This window comes from Parasteatoda tepidariorum, chromosome X1 (assembly GCF_043381705.1).
Source record: "Parasteatoda tepidariorum isolate YZ-2023 chromosome X1, CAS_Ptep_4.0, whole genome shotgun sequence".
NCBI lineage: Eukaryota > Metazoa > Arthropoda > Arachnida > Araneae > Theridiidae > Parasteatoda > Parasteatoda tepidariorum.
This window is the reverse complement of record NC_092214.1, coordinates 53,308,509-53,328,876: the sequence shown is the minus strand read 5'-3', so window position 1 is coordinate 53,328,876 and position 20,368 is coordinate 53,308,509. Positions and strand designations below refer to the sequence as shown.

Genomic DNA, 20,368 nt, shown 5'->3' with positions numbered 1-20,368 from the left:
ATATATATATAAATTATTCTAAAATTTTAAAACAGAAATCAGATTAATAAGCAACGTCACAAAACTATATATACAATGTAGCATTTTTAAGCAAGTTCACTTGCTAAATAAACAAAAATTATATAGCCTCAAAGTTAGGAATTATGAAACAGCAATCAACAGAGCTTGCAGATATTTTTTGCATAACAGTAGAAATATTGAAATATGCTCTAATGTATTTTGTATATTTGTACACAATAAGCATTTCATTACACTATAATATTAAAAAACAAAATCAGAATTCAGTATCACGTGTAATGCTTTTAAAATTAGATATTAATGAATATTAACTTTAGACCTGCATCTATTTATTTTAAACATTCAAGATGTAAGAGTTAAGAAATTAAAGACATAAAATGAGAATAAAGTATATAAAAATGTTGATGTATAAAAGAGTTATTTGTGTAGTTATGTATACAATAAAGAACAAGCTTTATATGAGCATTAATTCTCAAATACTTTTTTAGATGAGACTAAACATGCTAAGGCAATTGCAAGTGAAGATATCACAGCATATTATTGTAATTATATTTGGAAGTGTAGCAACTATGCAGTCATCAAATGGCTCAATACTACAAGCTTTTATATATTAACTTTTCAAATTTCCACAGATTTTACTTGACACATGAAATTTAATAAAATCATCTTAGAGGCAGATCCAGGTACTGATTTTAGGAAGGAAAGTTTAATATATATTAAATATATATATATAAATGATTTTCTTATGCTATTTATAATCACAACTTTTACAAAGAAATATTACTAATTGATTTGAAAAATAATTAAAATATGTTTTAATAACAACATATTATTTCTGAAAAAATATTGTATTTTGTTGGCAACTGAAGAAATTGGACCAAACTAAAAATCTTAACCCATAAGAGCAATTTTTTTTAAAGTAACAAACAGTGGTTAATTACATTTGCCTCTTATTTCATAAATTTTGAGAAAAACTGACTATCTGACTATTTATTAGACACTTAGGATGTTTTATTTCTCAAATGCATAAAGTAATGAAAAAGTTTTGTGCGTGAATGAGGTAATGCACAAATAGTTCTGTAATGTATGCAATTTAAATATTAATTGGTAATTTCCAAAGTAAAGCAGTATGCAAGACATAACTGCACTAGTATTGTTAGCATTAATTTTAATGTGAAACGAAATTAAAAGATAATGTCAAAATTTATAATATAACTTGAAAAATATATCTAAACTTAGACTGAACTGCTTTAAATTAGGCATTTGGTCATTTGATGATCTTTTTAAGAGACAATATCTTTTGCTTGTAAGAATTTGTTTTTAAAGTTTTTGTAATAAGATGAACTATTCTAATAAACTTTAAATAACACTTAATGCGCACCACTTTAAGGAAAAAATAAATTTCATTCTATTCCTTAGTTCGAAGTGAGAATTTACAAATTTTGAGTCTTAACTTATTTTTTTCTCTAAAAAATACTTTCAAAGCAAAGCTAAAAAAAGTACTCAAAAATAATTCTGATCCACTATGACCCAGTTTTGTACACCAATTAAAGTAAACTAGTAATCTAAAAGTAATTTGAAGAATAGTAGATGAACAAAGAGTTTAAAAATGGTGATCTCCCTCCTACAGATCTGTACCTGGTTTATCCTGGTTTCAGAATTTATGAAATAATCAACTAACTTAATACACTAAGATTTATATAAAGGCTAGAACTAATAGGTATAAAACCAACATATTATTATGTATCAAAATCTTATGCATATATATACGCAAGAACACGCATAAGCCTTTAAAAACTAATAAACAAGGATTTTGTAAAAGTTTCTTAGTTCATCTCATATACAATTTTGATCACTCAGTTATAGTATAATTGTAAATAATAGAAAAGTTCAATTGATTACTTTAAATAACTGAAAGAAACATTAGACAAAATCAAAACTTATGGATGGTGTTTTCAATGTAAAACTAATTACATAAACTGATAAAACCAGACATACTCCTTTATCAGTTAGAAAGGTTGCTTATCCTGCAAGGCAATATTTTCCAGTAGGCGATATTGTTATTTTATAAACAAAGAAGGAAACCAACATACAAATTAAGAATTTGTATGATTTAAAATAACATACTTTTTCATTTATTTAATTCTGATAAGTTCCAAGTAAATACTTTTTTTCTATAACAAATTTTTAAAAAAAAAGAAATGGAAATTACGTTGGTTGCCTTATCTTGAAATAAATCTCTGTTTTAACATATTTATTTAAATTTATTGTTGGATTTTTGAAATTTAGTAGATAAATTTGATATTCTACTCATGCAACTTGTTTTTAAAACTGTTTCAATATTCATTGTTAATTATTTCGTAAAATTAACTCTAGTATTGTACACATAACAATCAATGTATAGTGCCAAATATGGTGACACAATATTTAACACCTTCTGTTTTAGAAAACACCATCCATCAAAGATAATACAAAGTTTTACCACAGATCACATATATCTAGGAGTTGCTCGCCTACTCTTTAAAAATATTGCTATTATTAGTTAAAAATAATGACTCAATAGCTAATATGCTATTACATAAATAACTTTAACAAAAATATAAAGATAGGAAATCAGTATAATTGACTTACAATTTTTAAAATTCATAACTTTCTCACCAAAATAATAATAATAATTATAGATACGTTTTTCATTAATTATGACTTAGTCTGCTAACTATATATTTCTTCAATTAAGATATTAAATATGACATAGAAAATTTAGGTCATAATATGCATAAGAAGCAATGTGTACCGCTTTTATTAATTTAGAATGCATTAATTTTTTTTTTTTGCAATCAGGATTTTTTTTTGCTGTTGTACTAAGATCAGGAGTGAACTTAGTACAACAGCATCAAACATTCTAAAAATGAAATAAGTCATATTGCAGAATCTAAGAAAAATAAAGAAAGTAGAACTTTACAACAACAAAATAAGAGTTAGTAAACTCTTTTATATTTGTAATTTTAAAAAAAAAATTTAGAAAAAACAAACTTAATTTATTAAAAACAAATGAGTTAAAAGTTATTTGGCTTTAGTAGCAGAAGCATAAATAAGTAGCTTCAATTTTTTCAAAAGTTCTTTTTACTTAAAAGAATCTTAGTGAAATTAATAATGTTTAAAGAGTTATTATTTTAGATTTGAAACACTGATCTAACAATAACTTAACCAACACAGGCACTTTGAAGACATTTAAATTTTAAAAATAAGATATTTAGCTTCAGATTATTTTGAAATAAAAGTTAATTGCTTTAATTGTCTATAAGAAATTGTTTTCAAAAAATTCTTCAATTGGACCCTTGAATTTACTTAATTTAATTTGGTTAGCAATATTTATATTAGATATTCATAAAGTTTGGTACATAAACTAATTAAGTTCAGCTAGTATCATGAATCATGGCTTCGTTTACATAACAAATCTAATAAAAAAAAAGTGCTTTGAACCGCTACTCTTTAGTTCAAAATCGATCTTTTCTGAAACGTAACAATTACTTTCTAGAAAAAGTTTTTTTGAAGTCATTTTTTCGGTTGTGACTTGTTTAATTTTTGAAGCAATCATTGATTTCAAAATAATACGACTGACACAGATGCAAGATCAGGACTGAACTTAGTACAACAACATCAAACATCAGACCATATTTTCCAAAAATTATCAATGAAACTACAATAACAATTACATTTTAAAAGAATCATTATTTTAAGTAAAATATAAATTTCTAAAAAAATATTTTTTAAACATTATTGGCAATTTCTTGAATTCTCAATAGATATTATTTGTTACTAAGAATAATCTGAAGGTTTAATATTCTGTTTGCAATTGTAATCTGATTTAATACATTTAGATCAGAACATAATAGTTTTAGTTAAAAGTATTTCAATAATTTTGAATGCAATTAACTTTTTTTAAAATCACTAGTGAATGGCCTATAAGTTCACCATTTGAAAAACTTTGCCTAAATTGAACTGTTAATTAGATTAAAATCATTTTAAATAAATTGTACAAAGAGATCAATTCAAGTTTTTGAAACTAATCTCATTTATACAAGATTTGATTTCATCATCTAAAAATATTAATGAGACCCTACTGTTACTAATAAGATCCTCAACTCCCTCTTATAAATTTATATACAAGAAAGTTTAATTAATATTCTGAAATTCAAATTGCTCCAAGTTCAGCATATCAAATTATTGCAAATTTAGAATTATTAATTGAGTCTTATGATAGAAATCAAGGGAAAAAGGCTGAATTCTGAGGAATTGCAGAAAACAGGCATGTTAGCAACATTTGACTGTGTAAATATTTATAGTTTGTTGCTCTCCAAAGTTTGCTTTCTTCTTCCTTACATGCTCATGTTTGTTTAACAGCTTTTTATTGCCACTGTCAGATATTAAAGTAGTATTTATAAAAACAGACTTTTCACTGCATTTGCTAAATTAGAATTTGCTCCACTCCTTAATAATTCAGTTTTTTTTTCTTTAAAATTTAATTATTGTCTCTTTAAGGAAACCAATGTATGAATAGAGGACTTCATATTGTATTATTGTAGCTAAAAAAATACATAAATAGGATAGATTCATTTCTAAATTACAACAGAAAACATAAATGTTTGAGTTTTATAATCTATATTTATACATTACATTTTAGTATTTTTCTTTGGAACAAAAAAAAAACAGAAAAAAAAACAGCAATTAAGTCCATTGTAACATCTACCTTATTACACTAATGCAGTAGACTTTCGCGTGATGTCTTATTTCAGTTAAATCAACAAGTCATTGCAAATGGTGTATAAGTGTCAGTGCCAGTTAAGTTTTTTTTGTCAGACTATAGTGTAAATTAAATATTACCTATGGAACACATACTCTTATTTTCACATATTTTTTTAAAATCTAGTTTATAGGGAGAAGGAACATTGAATGATTGGGTATACCTAAAAATTATAAATAAATATTCATTCCCATGTTTTTAAATTTTTATGGTTTACATACAAGTACCTTTATATTATAATGCACTTTTAAAATATTTTGATGAATCCTTTTTTTAAATATTTTTTGAAGAATATAACTGCAAAACTAAGCTTTTAAAGACAATTGGAAACTTTCAATTTTGTTATTAATGAGTTCAAAAGTATTCAACAAGTAATTAATTAGTTCAAAAGTATTCAACAAGTAATTAATTAGTTCAAAAGTATTCATCAATTTATTAATATGTTCTCTTGAATAGGAAAAGAAACTTATTAAAAGCTTTTTAGAACACAAGCATAAAAAATTTGTATTTTTTCTGTAACTTAATGGAGCACACACGAAAAAAAGATAAAGAGAGCTTATTCCTTTTAAATGCTTTAAAAAAATAATACAATTCTTAATTATTAAATGCAACCAAAAGTAAAATTTTTTCTTGCATTGTTTGTGTGATGTAATCTTTTCTAGAAAAAATCCATATGAATCTCAGTTTCAAGATCACAATAATTTGTTTTGAAAATGTATATAAACAGTTACACATAAAAAAGTTAATGAAAAAGAAGTAACACAAAAGGCACACAAAGAAACTTGCATAGTCAGGTAGAAGCAAAAGAAACATATTTTGAGAGCTACTGAGCAAGAAGTTTTATGTCAGATGCAATACTGGATCTTGATGCTGAAAAAAATGTTTTATTAGTTTTGTTGAAAAAAAAAAATTTCAACTATTTTAGGTAAAAAAAAAAAACTTATGGTAAACCTAAATTGCATACATAGCTAACTGAATGTATGATCACCATTAGAAAATTTTCAGGAATAGGAAAGAGAACATTTATTTTGGAATTGGATTCCTAAACATTAGTGAAGTTAGTCTCGATATTTGTTAAGATTCAAAAGCTGAAATTTAAGTTCCCTTCAGACAGAAAAATGATTTTACTTTCTCCATGTTAACCTACAGAGAATTATACAGACATATTGCTTTATACGGATTGCATACATATTTCATTATACAGATTGCTGTAAGAGGAAATTAAGAGGAATTTTTTTTTCTCGATTTGTAGTATGTTTTAACACTTAATTTTTCTTTCTTTTTGTACATAGAAGATAAATAAAAAAACTAATTTTTACGGACAAAAGTAACACTATTAAAAAAAGAGGAACATTTCTTATTTTTCGCACAGTGGAACACATAAAAAAAAAGATTTCAAAATTTGTGAAATTTATGGCAATAACTGAAAATTGTTTGATGATAAAACCATGAGAATTTACGTCTAAATCATACAAATTGGACGCTTCAAAAAGATGTTAATTGAATTAATCTTTTGAGATTCCCGTGCTGTAATTAATAGCGTATTAAAAATTTCGACATTTTAAAGTTTAATATAATTTAATATGATATTAATAATTAAAACTCATTTTTTTGTAAAAAAATAACATTATTTAAAAAATACATATGCCTTCTTTTTCACACTTTGCATTGCACAAAAAAGAATTTTAAAGATTTTTAAATTCATGAAATCTATCGCAATAACTGAAAATAGATTAATGATAAAACCACGTGAACAAAAGGTCAGGACAAAATCAAATCACACAAATTGCATGCGCAAAAAATAAGGTTAATTAAATTAACGTTTCAAGATTCAAGTGTTGTAATTAATATAATATTAAAAATATTGAGACTTAAAAAAAATATGCAAAAAGCTATAGTGATAACTGTAAAAAATTGAATAAAAAAAACGATAGAATTATCATGTCAAATAACAAAATATTAAAATGTAGGATTTGCATTTCCTGTATCATTGTAATTAATATCAGGATTTTAAAAAATCCTATTAAAATGAACAGCAATAACTACCGAAAAAAAATCAAAACACTGCCTGGATTTAGCACAAATCGACCATGTCAATAAGAAATTACACAGTTAATAACTGTAAAAAAATTGATAGAAAAAAATTTTAGAATTATTACATCAAATAGTGAATATTAAAGTGCACACATCATATATTCCAGTATTTGAATTTCCTGTATCATTGTAATATCAGGATTTTAAAAAATCCTGCGAAAATCAACAGCAATAACTGACAAAATAAAAAAAAATAAAAAAACAATCAAAACACTGCATGGATGTAGTGCAAATCAACCGAGTCAAAAAGTAATTACACAAATAAATATGCAATTAGAATTTCTCGTTTCTTAATAATATCGCATGAAAATATCAGGATTTAAAAAGCCATGCGTATAAATGTAGTAATAATTGTGAAAAAGTCAATTGTAAAAACAGTGTTGTTGCATCAAAATCAAGTATAGGACTTGAATTTTGAGAGTTATAATATTGGAATTTTAAAAATAACGAGCAAATCAACTGCATGAACCACAAAAGAAAAGAAAAAAAAGATTGAAATATGGATTTACGATGGTATCAAACAAGGTGATTTCCACATATCTTAATATCATATTAAAATTCTATCTAATTGTAGCCAAATAAAAACAGGGGGCAATGCATAATACTGATTAAATAATTCTTCTGTTACAAATTGGAAATTCGCTATTGAAATTAAAGTTTAAAAAAATGGAAAATTTTTTTTTTTCTAGCGAACAATTATTTAAGTGTTTGCCACTTTGGGATTACTTTCAAAATGTAGAATTTTATACTTTTGTGTTTGTCTCAATAGTTCATTATTTCTAGCCGAAGTTATCATGGAATTTTTTCAGTCTCGTTTCTTTGAAGTTACATTTTTCTCAAACAAATTGCTTAAAAAAAGTTATCGTGTGTGTACTTAGGAAGAAAAAAATAGCGCTGATTAGAACAGTCTTGTTAACATATAAATGTCCTATTAATAAGAGTTCGAGTAAGTAATGAAATGTAAATTTTAGATTAGCAGAACTTTGAGAAAATTTTGTTGGACAATAAATTATTGATTTGCCGATTTTGTTTCATTTTATTTATTGAAATGTGTTCTATTATACTTATGAAGTAAAATTTGAATACTTCACTTTCAAGATTTCACCTACATTTCGTTTGGTATATTTTCATATCTTGTTTAACTTAAATTAAAAAGTTAATGCATCAAAATGTTATACATCAAACAATTACTCCTGTGTCTAATGGTTATAAGTTCAATAGAATATATTTCAACGAACAAAATGAAACAAAGCTTGTTCCAAAATATTAACTGGCAACTGAACAGATATGGAAATTCTGGAATATAATTCACAGTAGATAAACATGGAGTAAGTAAAATTCTTTCTCTGTCCAAAGGAAACATTTAATAACAAGTTTGCAATAGCTTATATAAAATTCTAAAATCCTTTTGACACAGTAGTCTAAAGGTCTTATTGTAAATAAATAAGGAATTAAAATCCTTACTGCTACTTTACTTGAAATTTCTATAACACACAATATGTATGAGATTATGAAAATGGGCTTTGAAATTGTTTGACTATACATCTTGAGGAGTATACTAGGAGAATTAGTCTACATATTTGCTAGGAGTTTTAGTGAAAACATGTCCTTTAACAGTAACAAATACCTTTAGAAAAAAAAAAGATTCACGTTAGCAAAATAAACTCGTAGAGCAAAAACTAATACTTAATAATAAAAATAAGTTAGTTTTGCACATAAAAACTAGAAAGAAAATAAAGATCCAAAAATAGATATTCTGGTTTTTTAAGGTCAAATGTTGAATAAATAAAATAAATATTTGATGAAAACTTTTGCATGCAATTAATGCTGTGCACAGTAAGGATTCATTTTAAAAGAAATAAAACTGAATTCAATCCCATAACTCTAAAATTTAACTGAATAAATGAAAAAGTTTATCTGAATTAGCCTGTTAGAGGAATTTTAGATGAATTGCTTCTCACAACAAATTTCCTTCTCCTCCAATCGCAGATCGTAGCTTGTATGAAATACGTTCCAAGTATATGATTTAGCATTGAATCTATAAAATAATATCTGATCAAATAAATCCAACCTCATAATTTTGATCATGGTTACATTGTAAGCATCAAAGGTGACATTCCCTTCCAAAACTTTCCAACCAGCAAAAATATTTTTAGCCAGAACATATTTAATGTGCATCCTGCTGTGTATATATGACAGATCATAACTTTAACTCCAAAATCAAACCCAGGAATACAAACATTTAAGTAGATAAAATAGGTTTACTATTGATTTAATAAAAATTAAAGGTATTTTATTATTTAGGAGTTAATTTTAAAAATTTATATTAACTTACCAGATTCATATAATTTTCCAGAGACAACTTGTGACAGTTCACTTTCATCTTCAATATAAGTTCTATTATCCAATAGACTACTGGATACTTCATCGACAGTTTTCTGAGGAAAACTAACCCCATCACCTTGACTATAAAAAGAGGAAGAAAAGTTTCAATCTAAACAAGATTATACTTAATTTAATAATAAATGTCTATAAATGCTGCTGTATGTACCATTCATCAAAAAGTCATGAAATTAGAGAAAGGTCACATGGAAATAATTTTTTTTTCAAGCCATAAAGTTAGGTGAAAGAACTCTAACAGAGGATATACAGTATCTAGTCTAAATCTATAGACATCTGTTCTACGAAAATGTCAAAATTCTGGACACTTCTAGAATCAAAATAAAGTTTTTCTTTCAAAATATAAAAAAGTAACTTTTAATGTGAAAAAATTTCAATTTTTCTTAAAACATTTGCAATTTGTTAAAAATTTTATCTTATGCATAAGAAAATTTCGAATAAGAAATAGATCTTTGTGGATAAAATATCTTTAAAGTAAAAACCTGTTGTCTTGAAAAACCTACTTTCCAGACTTTCTGAAATCCTTAGGATTCTAGATGCGGGACTTTCCAATGAACAATATTTTAAAATAGAAGAGTGCTATGCACAAAATTTATCTGTCTAATGTGAAAGAAGTAATTAATTAATGATAAATACCATAACTTTTTACCACAGTGTAACTTAAAAATTTAAACAGAATAATTGTTCTGTATGTAACAAAATTATGCATTAAATATCTATATTGAATTGAGATATCACAAAAAATGTCTTTTTAAAAAGACAAGGAAATTAAAGATGAGCTTTAAAACAAAATTGATCAATAAAAGTTATTATTTTGATCTGCATCTTTTCTTTCAATTTCTATAATTTAAAGAGATGGTACTTTTATTACAGGAATTACTGAGTAAAAATATTTTGGAAGAACTAAGCAAACTTTCATGCATATCTGATACAAATTGAGTACAATTAAGCTGTGCAAACTGGATGGCTAAAATAAGATGCCAGTGGAAACAGACTATTTCAAGAACTTCTTGAAATATTATGGAATAAACTAAGATATTCTCTTAAGCGAGAATGTTTTCCCAATGGAAATTAATCTGATTAAGATGTTAAATTAAGTATTCAGTCAGAGGAAAACGCTAATAATAAGTTTTGTTCTAATAATAAGATCTTCCCACACTAAAAATAATCTTATTTATTTAAAGCGCAGACCTTAAACACGTTATTTAATTGATGTAATTGAATTTATTTGAAATTATTAATTAACAAATTCAAATACAAAACCCTAACTTTTTCTGTATGAACATATATTTTTTTCAATGGATATGACCCTTTTGACTTTCAAAATATAAAGTAATACCTAAACATGGTACTTAAAATATTTCTAATTTTCCTTTTTATTTTGTCTTAAATTTGGTTCAAACACATGCATTAAGATCAAATCTAATTGGGCAAATCTTTAGCCTTGAAAATATTAGGTGCCACATTTTCCATACTTAATTTTGCTTTATGGGCATTTAAACCAAACCAGCAGATCTAGGACAATAAGATTTTAAACTTAACTTTGAGCGAGAGTTTCTTCTACGCATAACCTTTTTCATTATTTATCCTTTCTGTGGAGAAGTTGATTAGAGATCTAGGTTCTTAGTCAGTAAGTCAGCCAATTAGAGATTCTCATTTGCCGTTACTCCGTTAAAATGGTAAATTTATTTTTCCGTTAAAATGGTAAATTTTTATCTATTATTTTATACATGTTTACATAANTAAACATTAAAATTAACAGAAAACAGAGTTAGTTTCAGTTTTAGAAGTAAAAATCGATTATACGACGTTATCGCTTATACGACGTTTTTCGGTGGTCCCTTCGGCGTCGTATAAACGATGCTCCACTCTACTTGCATTTCCTTTATTTCTTACAATTGTATAAATATATATTGAACAGTTCACTTAAGTATTACAATATTGAAAATCTTTAATATCAACTTCTCTCAATAAAACTTTTTTTCTAAATTTTTTTAACTGTATATCAAAAATGAATCTATGCCCATGAATGAATTGGTCGTATTTTGAATAAAAGTTAGCAAAATTGAGCCTTATACCCTTAAACTAAAATAATCCTAAAAGTCTGACACAACATTAAATTTTTTTTTAAAGTAGTTGAGCCAGTAAGAATATTTTCTCTATGATTTCCTAATTTGGTTGTAACTGGAAAGAATGATATCAAAATATTTTAAGAAGACTCACAAGAGTTTCTTTTAATGATTAGAGAAATAGTGAAATTATTTTAAAATAAATTCATGATAGTTTTAAATATTAAAGTAGAGAATAATCAAATTTCATATTAATGCAATACTATACAATTACGGAATAATACGTTTAATAACTATTTAATTAAATAGTTACTAAAATGTATTGCGTAATATTGTATATTTTATTACTGAGGCATTATTTAGGAACATCATTTTTTCTAAAAATAAAAACTTTCATAACTTCTTTATCCAACAAAAAATTCCCAAATATCCTAAAAAATTACATTATTTTACAGCAAGAGTACAAATTGAAAAATTGTCAGAAAGAGGCATAAAAATTTAAGTTTATCCTAAGTACACAGCATAGAATACTTTCATTTGTTTTAGATCAACTATTTAAAGTTTTGATGCAATTTTTCTTCCTTTGCTTCACAGAATTATTCTGGCAAACAGTTTTTAGCAAGCAACATGAAGCTCAGTCATACATATCATAAGCTAATTTGTTTTTGGATTTTTACTAAAACTACAAATTTTAATATTCTAATATTCTTTGTGAATAATACTTCACATTATAATATTAACTTTATTTTAGCGAGAGCTTAATAAAAGTAATTTTGAAACTCATTTGTTTACACACTTTTCATACAACCACAAAAATATCTAAAGTTTATTAAAAGTTTGAATGATTTAGACGAATTCTTCCTTTAAAAAAGTATTTTTCTGACAAGTGATCACAGCTAATACAAACACTAAAATAAGATACATACCAAGACAAACAATCTATGCATATTTAGAGGTCCGTTTTTGTGCTGCCCAGTTTAATTTACTGCATATTTCATTTACTTAAAATGAAATATGCAATAAATTAAAATACAATATCCACTTGAATTTCTTGTTCAAACAGTTCAAAGTAGATATGTCAAAATTGTTGATTGCAAAAGCATGGGTGAAGCTAGAGTTAACAGCGCCCTTCTCATTTTTCATTCATTTTTTTTTGCACCACCTCATAATTTGTCAGATTTAAAGGGTTGTAATTTTCTAGATAATTTTTAATTTGAGATTCTAAGTAAGATAAAAGTGAATTATTGGGTATGGTCTTGATGTTAAAAGCTGTTAATGCAAGTAAAATAACTAAAAAACAATACTTAGAATATATGTTTAAATAACAAAAATATACCTAAGCAAGGAATTAGAATGCATAGAAAAATGTTTCAAAATTATTTTATAGTGAAATATAATACTTAACAAAAATCATACTATGAAAATTAAAAATGCACTTCCTATATATATAAGGATTTCTGTTGTAAACTATATATATTTCAAGCAATTAAAAAAATGTCCCACATCTAGCAAATTAGAGGAATTTTTCAACACATTAGAGGAATTTTCTTCAGGCTGATTTAAATGCATGCCCTTTTTGTGTGAACTATGCTCGATTAATAGCTTTTTTAAAAGAATATTTTTCAATGAAATTGATCAAAATTTTAAATAGTAATCCTGAGAGAATTAAGAAAGCAAAATTTCTTAATCAAACTCTTTCCAAAAAGAAAGAAATGCCTTTTGTAATTAGGAAACATGAATCTGGTAACTTTCCAAGGCTGTTCCAGAGGACAGGTATCCTCTCTTGCCCACAGTATAAATATCTAATAAATGTATCAAGTGGGGTGTAGAACTCAATCTATGATCTACTTATAATTTTAAAAAATTTGGATAAATTAAAAGAGGCTTAATTTTTTAATTATCAACTAATATTTGATATTAATATGAACCATATCTTTTATTCTTAAATGGTTGCCTGTAGAAAATATATAAATTGAGAGAGAAAAAAACAAACTCTTTTGGTTTCAAGTTTTAGACCAGTTACGATTTTAGGGAAATTTTTTGACATTGATTCTTTTTACAAAATTTTTTATATTCCTGACCTACGTGTAACTACATAAAAGCCAGGGTAATTTTGGCCCTCCTAGTTCTTGCTAGAAATTCTATAAAAAGAATATTTTATTATATATGTAGTAAAAGTTGCTATTGACCATCATCCATCATTCTTAAAACCATCTACCTCCCTGTTGAACGGTGCCAGACTCTCTGAATGGGAAAAATTCCGGAATATTTAGTTTACTTATTCTTTTTTTAGAACTATTTAATTTTAGACGTCAGTCTTAACACTACATGTAGGCAGCTCGCAACTCATGATGTAGCTGTTATACTTATTTTCCTTCTTTTTTAAATTTGTTAAGTTTAATTGTTATATTAATTATTGTCTTTATACTGCCCTTGCTCCATAAATCACTACATATATATATATATATATGCACACACAGTAGTCTTCACTTAATGTGATGGTGGCTAAAGTTAATAAAGTCTTGTTATCAAAATCAATCAGCCCAGATTTTATCTATTCATTTGTATGTAAAAATTACTACTTTCTGTGATCACTACACCTTTTAGTTTTATCAGTGTTTTTATCTATTTTTTAAAAAATCAATTTAACTGCCAAAGAAATATTTATTCTCTATACTTTCAGAAGGAACCTGATCTTTTCTATCCTTCTGAGAGTTCTCCCTTGTTTAACCTAAATGATCTCTCAACAACAGGTGCATAGCATATCAAAAAGGAGTCAACACAATGCTGTAGCATTTCATGTTTTCAAACTTTCAATGTGCGACTTAAATAAGTAAATGCACCTAATTTCTTGAATCGCCTAATCCGTTAATGTTGCCAAATTCATTGTGTCCCAATATAATTACATTAGGCAGAGACAACTGTATATATTTATCAGCATTTCCAACCATTATCAATCCACTGCTCAATGATCTTCTTCAAACTTTTTTAAGACTTTATAAATGTATGCAGTTCACATAGCTTCCAACTCTCCGCTGATTTCTGAGAGGATTTTCTTATTATAAAATTGTAGTAAATTTATGCTTTGATATTTTATTCTTGATGTAAAATGATTTTGATAATTAAAATGTACATCTTAGGGGTCTGGTAATCATTTGGTAGGAGTTGATGAAATCTGAAAAATTTCTTCTCATAATTATCAATAATATCAAAGGAAAAATATTTTGCCAAAAGAGAAAAAGTTGGCAGCTATGTATATATACATATCTGCATAAGAGATATAGTCATTAACATGGCTCAGGACAATTTTACATATTATTTAAAAGAATTTAGTCATTAATATTGTTGCTTAGAACCTGAAAACCAGTCTTTCCAACAAAAAATTCCTATCTGCACTAAGGATTCTTACACAAAATGTAAAATTATCAAATAATTGCAATAAATAGTCAAAAATGGCGTATTCTGGGCGAATTTGCCCAGAAAAATTCTTCTTAATAGTAATTGAGTTTAATTTTAACCTAATAATCATTCTGTATTTGTATTACTGTTTCCCAACAGCTCGTCTGTGGACCAGTGCCGGTCCTCAATTACTATTATCATAAATTTGTTATTTATTCAATATTGAATACAATATCGATCTTTTCCCTTACTTATTAGCAGAACAATTCCCTTTATATTTATTTCTTTTTTACTTGTTTTTTTTACTACTTATACATGGTTACATAATTTGATTCCATTATTTTGTCATTTAAATAGAAAATTTGATGATGTTACTCATCTCTCTGATCTAAATCAGATCACATTCATGAGTTCATTCACTTTAAATACTTTCAAAACATACATTAGGTCTCTGCAAAAGGCCTTCGAGTTCCAAGTTAACGCAGTTAATCAATAGCAAAATTAATATTTATAATAGTATTAATAAAAATTTAGTTATATATTTAGTCTCAAACTATTTTTCATTTTAGAGAGTATGTGGTAGATCATAAGCAAACTGAATAAAAATAGTTTAAGTGCCACAGTTTTGCCAATAAATCAAATTACTAACTTTGCCAGTTTGCAATAAAACATGGAAATATTTAATTTGTAAAGTCATAATTAATTTTATTTTTAGAGAGTATTATCGTAAGGAATTATGTCACACTCATTATTCCCTGAAATAGTCTTTTACGCTGTATATTAGTAGAGGACTTTGCTCTCAGAATCTGTCTCAGTAAATAGTTTCTTTTAAAACAACTCTTAATCATAGCGAATCTCTTGAGTTATATTTGCAAGGGAATATTTCCTAAAACGTCCAGTTGATACTTAAAGGTATTAACTTTATTGCATTATAGTAATTTAAAGGATTCCTATATGTTAAATAAAAAATTTCCTGGTGCTCAGAGAAAATGAGAGTTTTGTTCAAATTTTGAACTGAAGGGTTGACTTTTTATCAAATGTGTGTGCATTTCACAATGTATTTTTTAATGCATTGATGATGAAACATAATTTTTTTTTGACCTTTAGGCATTTCTATTACAGATTTTCAGATACAGATTTGTGACTGCATCATGAAAATTACCCCAAAATATCTTACACGTGTGTCTCAGTATGGAGATATTCTGTGGCATAATGTATACCTAATTAAAATAATTTACTCCACCAATGCATTTACTATATTTTTTGAATGGCTATATTGACAGCTATTTACGTACAAATTACTTTCACAGCAGAAGCTGACTATATTATTAGTTATTTTGTGGAACAATATTATCAGTCAATTAGACTTGACTAATACTTTAAAATGATTAAGTTCAGTAGTTTAAAAAGTTGCTCATCTCTCTGTGGTATAAAATTAAAAACACAAATATTGTTCTAAAGGAAAAAATAGGGTAATCTTTGTGCTGTGGTATGATAGTACAACATGATGAAGTAAGAAAGTAAAATGTTAACTTTTCTTTTCTTGTTACTTATGTTAAATAAAGTATAACAATAATTTAGAAAACAACAAATAATGTATTTTAGTTGATAAACAGATAATCTTTTTAGCATTTATTTTGCTCATCAAGTTGTGAAAATGAGTGTTTAAGACAGACTGTAGTGTTAGTGCTCCTGTTTTAGGTTTTGCTCAGAGTGATATGATAGACACATGACTCATTAATATGCTGTTTTTATTTGTAATTAACTAATCATACATATTGAAATAATGAGAAAATGCAACAAACTTTAAGCGTGAGTGAACTCAAACTTTTGCAGAAAACTTTTATATGTGAGTGAACTTATAATTAAAGTTAACGTTTGTTATAACACGATTTTTTGCAACAATTCGGAAACACTTTATTTATTTTTTAATGAACATTTCATTTTATCTACTAAACTACTATTTCTTTTTATCCATTCTGATCCATTCTAAACAAGCAATTTTATAGCATATTTGAGTTTTGATTTTTTTTTTTAATGGTTCACTTAATTTAGTGTCTTCCCTTTCTTATAAGCATTTAAAACTGAAGCAAATAGATATATTTTAAAGAAATATTGAATTTTTTTTAAAGAAAAATTTATCAAAAATATTGAATAGTTTATAAAGAAATATAGTTTAACAGCAAAATCTCTTTTATCAAAGAAATAAGTTAAGAGAAATATAGTAATAACATGAAATAAGGAAATTAAAGAAGGCAGCATTATAATTTGCTTCATTGAAATAAATAACCAATTAATGCAGCTTAATTGGCATCAAACCTCTCTCAATACATAGTACTTTTTAATTTACATAAGAATTTTTTTAAAAATAAAATTGCAGAGTGAACATAAAATATAGCAGTTCAAAATGTGTTTATTGCACATGAACTGTACATAACAATAAAAAGATACAGAGTAAAAAGTACAACACTTTTAGTTTAACTTATAAATGTGCTATTTAATCTCCAAATATCATGTGACACAGATGTAAACTTGTAGGCTATTCCATCCCATGCTTTAACTAACATGTCTTTATTGATGTGAGCAGCATCTTTTGTAATTCTATGTTACATTCTTAAACTTATGGTTACACTAAGTTTAAGGATCTAAGGTTAATATGGTTACAATAGTTTTAGTTAGAAAAATGGCCAAAAGCTTCAACCTCTTAATTTAAATTCAATTTTTTGCATATTTTATTAAAATAGAGCTATTAAATTGCTTAAAAATTCTTTGCAAACAATTACGAAACTAATTATCCAAAGATAATTTCCTACAAAATATAATTTCAAATTATTTCTATAACTAATGAGTAAAAAAAATTTGAACTGTAAGATATACAAATTTTTACATAATTTATTAAGCAGAATCTGAAAAATACAGTATGTGTAAAATGATTTCAAAAAAGTCATATAGTCAAACTTTCACACATTCCTTCAGATCAATTATACCAATTTTAGTATAAAATTATTTAAAAATTTGAATATCTTAAAATTCAATTTTTTTAATTCATTATTAAAATAATAAATTGATGAACAATTAAAAATGTATATTTCGTATGAAATTATCTATGAATAAATGAGATTCCTAATAGTTGGCAAAAATATTTTAGCCCATTCCAACAGTTCAATGAATATAATGAAATAAGTAAAAAGTTGATTTTACTTTAAAGGGCCAAAACTTCAGACCTCTTACTTTATTACTGTGACCATATTTTGAGGTTAAAGAATACAAATCTGTCAAAAAATAGATGTTTAATTAGAGAAAGCATATTTGGGTCTGATTTTTAACTTAAAATAATGCCTGTTAAAATTATTTGGCATATAAGAGGTAAACTCTTTGTAAAACTAACATCGCACTTAGTAAATGAAAATTTGATACCTAGTTTGATCTAAAGTCATTGATGTATTCTGTTTTTATTTTGCACACTGAACTTTTAAAACAAATAAAATAAACTTTTTACTTTCATAAACTTTAACCCAAGTTCTAAAATGAGAACCTTTCTCTTTTCTATGCCAATATATTTTTTGAAAATGGACATAGCATTTACTTGGCATTTTACTTAGATGCATCATCTTCCTGCTACTTTAATCCAAGAGATTAAGTTCGAAAACATACTTCCCTTTACATAGAAATTACATAATTTTTTTTTTGCGTTTCAGTATTCATTTATTCAAATCATTACTGACCATAGTGTGTAATTCAAAATGTGTTTTTGGAGACTTCTTTCACAACTATAATTAAGTATTTTTTCCCTTTTTACAAAAAGAAAAAAAAATCTTAAGATAAATGGCAGATGCTGCACATTTTTATTATATCTAAATAATTAAGGAAAGCTAAGCAGAAACTATTAAAATCTCACCAAACAAAAACTCTTTACTAACATTGAAACAAGAATAGCAGCTGGAAATAAACATGTTGATAAATATCATAGGAGGGACAAGGTGGACATTGTAAATAAACATTTGACTTAAAGTGAAGTGCATCAGCAGGTGCTCTTTTAATTTCCAAATTTTTATATTTATTTGTTATTAGATTTTTATAGATATCAATTAATATAGTTAAAGAACTGGTTTTATAACTTTTTATTAATTACTTCATAATATCAAGTGGGTTAGTAATTTTTCTGATTTTCAGTTCCTTTATTTTATTCTAGGAAACAATATTATCATAATTAAGTAAAATTTGTCCTTACAAAATTTGATAAAAAATAGTAAACTGGAGAGTTGGAAGTATTATTATTAATCAATCAGTATTATTTCTTTTGTTGTTCAATACATTTTATTATGTTTTATTCTCTCATAAATATATTTTGTATCAGCTTTTTTCTACAAAAATAATACTTGACTAAATCGAACTAACATTTTTAAATAACTCATTAATGGAAAAAAACACAAATCATACATTATTGGATTTCCTTCTTATTTTTGAAAATTTGTATATTTTTATGATAAAAATTAGGGATGTAACAATGTGATTTGGACTAATAGCCTAATACAGAATATTTGGCTGAAACAAGCAGAAATTTTTTTTAAAGAAAAGCATTAATAAATATTCTTTATTATTTATAAATAAGTCTAGTCAATATAGAAAAAAATAAAAATTTAGCTATAGTTTTGGTATGGGGTAAAGGAAAAAAACAAACAAACTAAAATCATTATTCATTCGAATTATTAAAGATAAGTAAAATAAAAAAGATATACAAAAGCGAAACAGAAAAATAAAAATCTATCTAATTTTTGAAAGAAAATTTTAAAGTTAAATATCTTAGTTAAGAATAAAGTAAGTCAAATAGAAAATAGTATGCAAGCAAAAAAAAAAAAAAAAAAAAAAAAAAAAAAAAAACACTCTTAATTCTTAAAACAAAAAGTGTTAGAAAAAAACCTAAATATAATTTTAAAAAATCAGCGTTATAAAACTCGTGGTTCAGTACATAGAAATCTAGTTTCAATTCTTCAAATTTCGCTTTTCCATTAGTGTTTCAGAACATAAATTTACAAGTTTTAGAACTTGTAAATATGCTTTTAGATCCAGGGATGTGATTCTTCCGCGGATTCGCAGATTTCCGCTTTTTTTTTTCCTCCAGATTTTTCCAGCTAATTTCTGAGGAAAATTTTTTTTGAACAAGTTAAAATATTTTATGAGGAATTTAATTTTCCGCAGAGCGAAAGTATTGAAGTCCTCATTCCTCCCTCTGATGTTTCTCTAAAAATCATTTCCTTGGGATAAAACTGGTTGACCTTCATACGGGGATGAGATTTCTCCACTTTTTCCTCTCGAATTTCAGCCTTTTTATCAAAAACTCTGATTCTCTAAAAGTTTCGATTTTTTTAAAATAAATATCCAGCTTTTTTCTTTTTTTTTTTTGAAAATTCAGTCGTTGAAATAATATAATTATGTTTATTTACGATTTTCAAAGATAAACAGAAAATTTAAATTATGTCCCAGCTGCTAACCCTTCTGTATTTTTACTTATTTTAGCTATTTTCTCCGCTTTTACGCACAGAAAATAAGATTTTTCTTATTTTTATTTGTCCGCCGGATAGCT

General features: G+C 25.8%; 1 protein-coding gene across 3 annotated transcripts in view; it reads right to left on the bottom strand.

Moving 5' to 3' along the window:
• LOC107450094 (palmitoyltransferase ZDHHC2) overlaps positions 1–20,368 on the bottom strand; it is a gene marked incomplete in the record, with an annotated part of 68,002 nt that overhangs the window by 7,809 nt on the left and 39,825 nt on the right. For 2 of the 3 annotated variants that reach the window (XM_071187480.1, XM_071187479.1), the window contains 1 exon segment: positions 9,252–9,382. In XM_071187480.1, the coding sequence (XP_071043581.1) occupies positions 9,252–9,382 (131 nt within the window). 3 annotated transcript variants of the gene reach the window in all.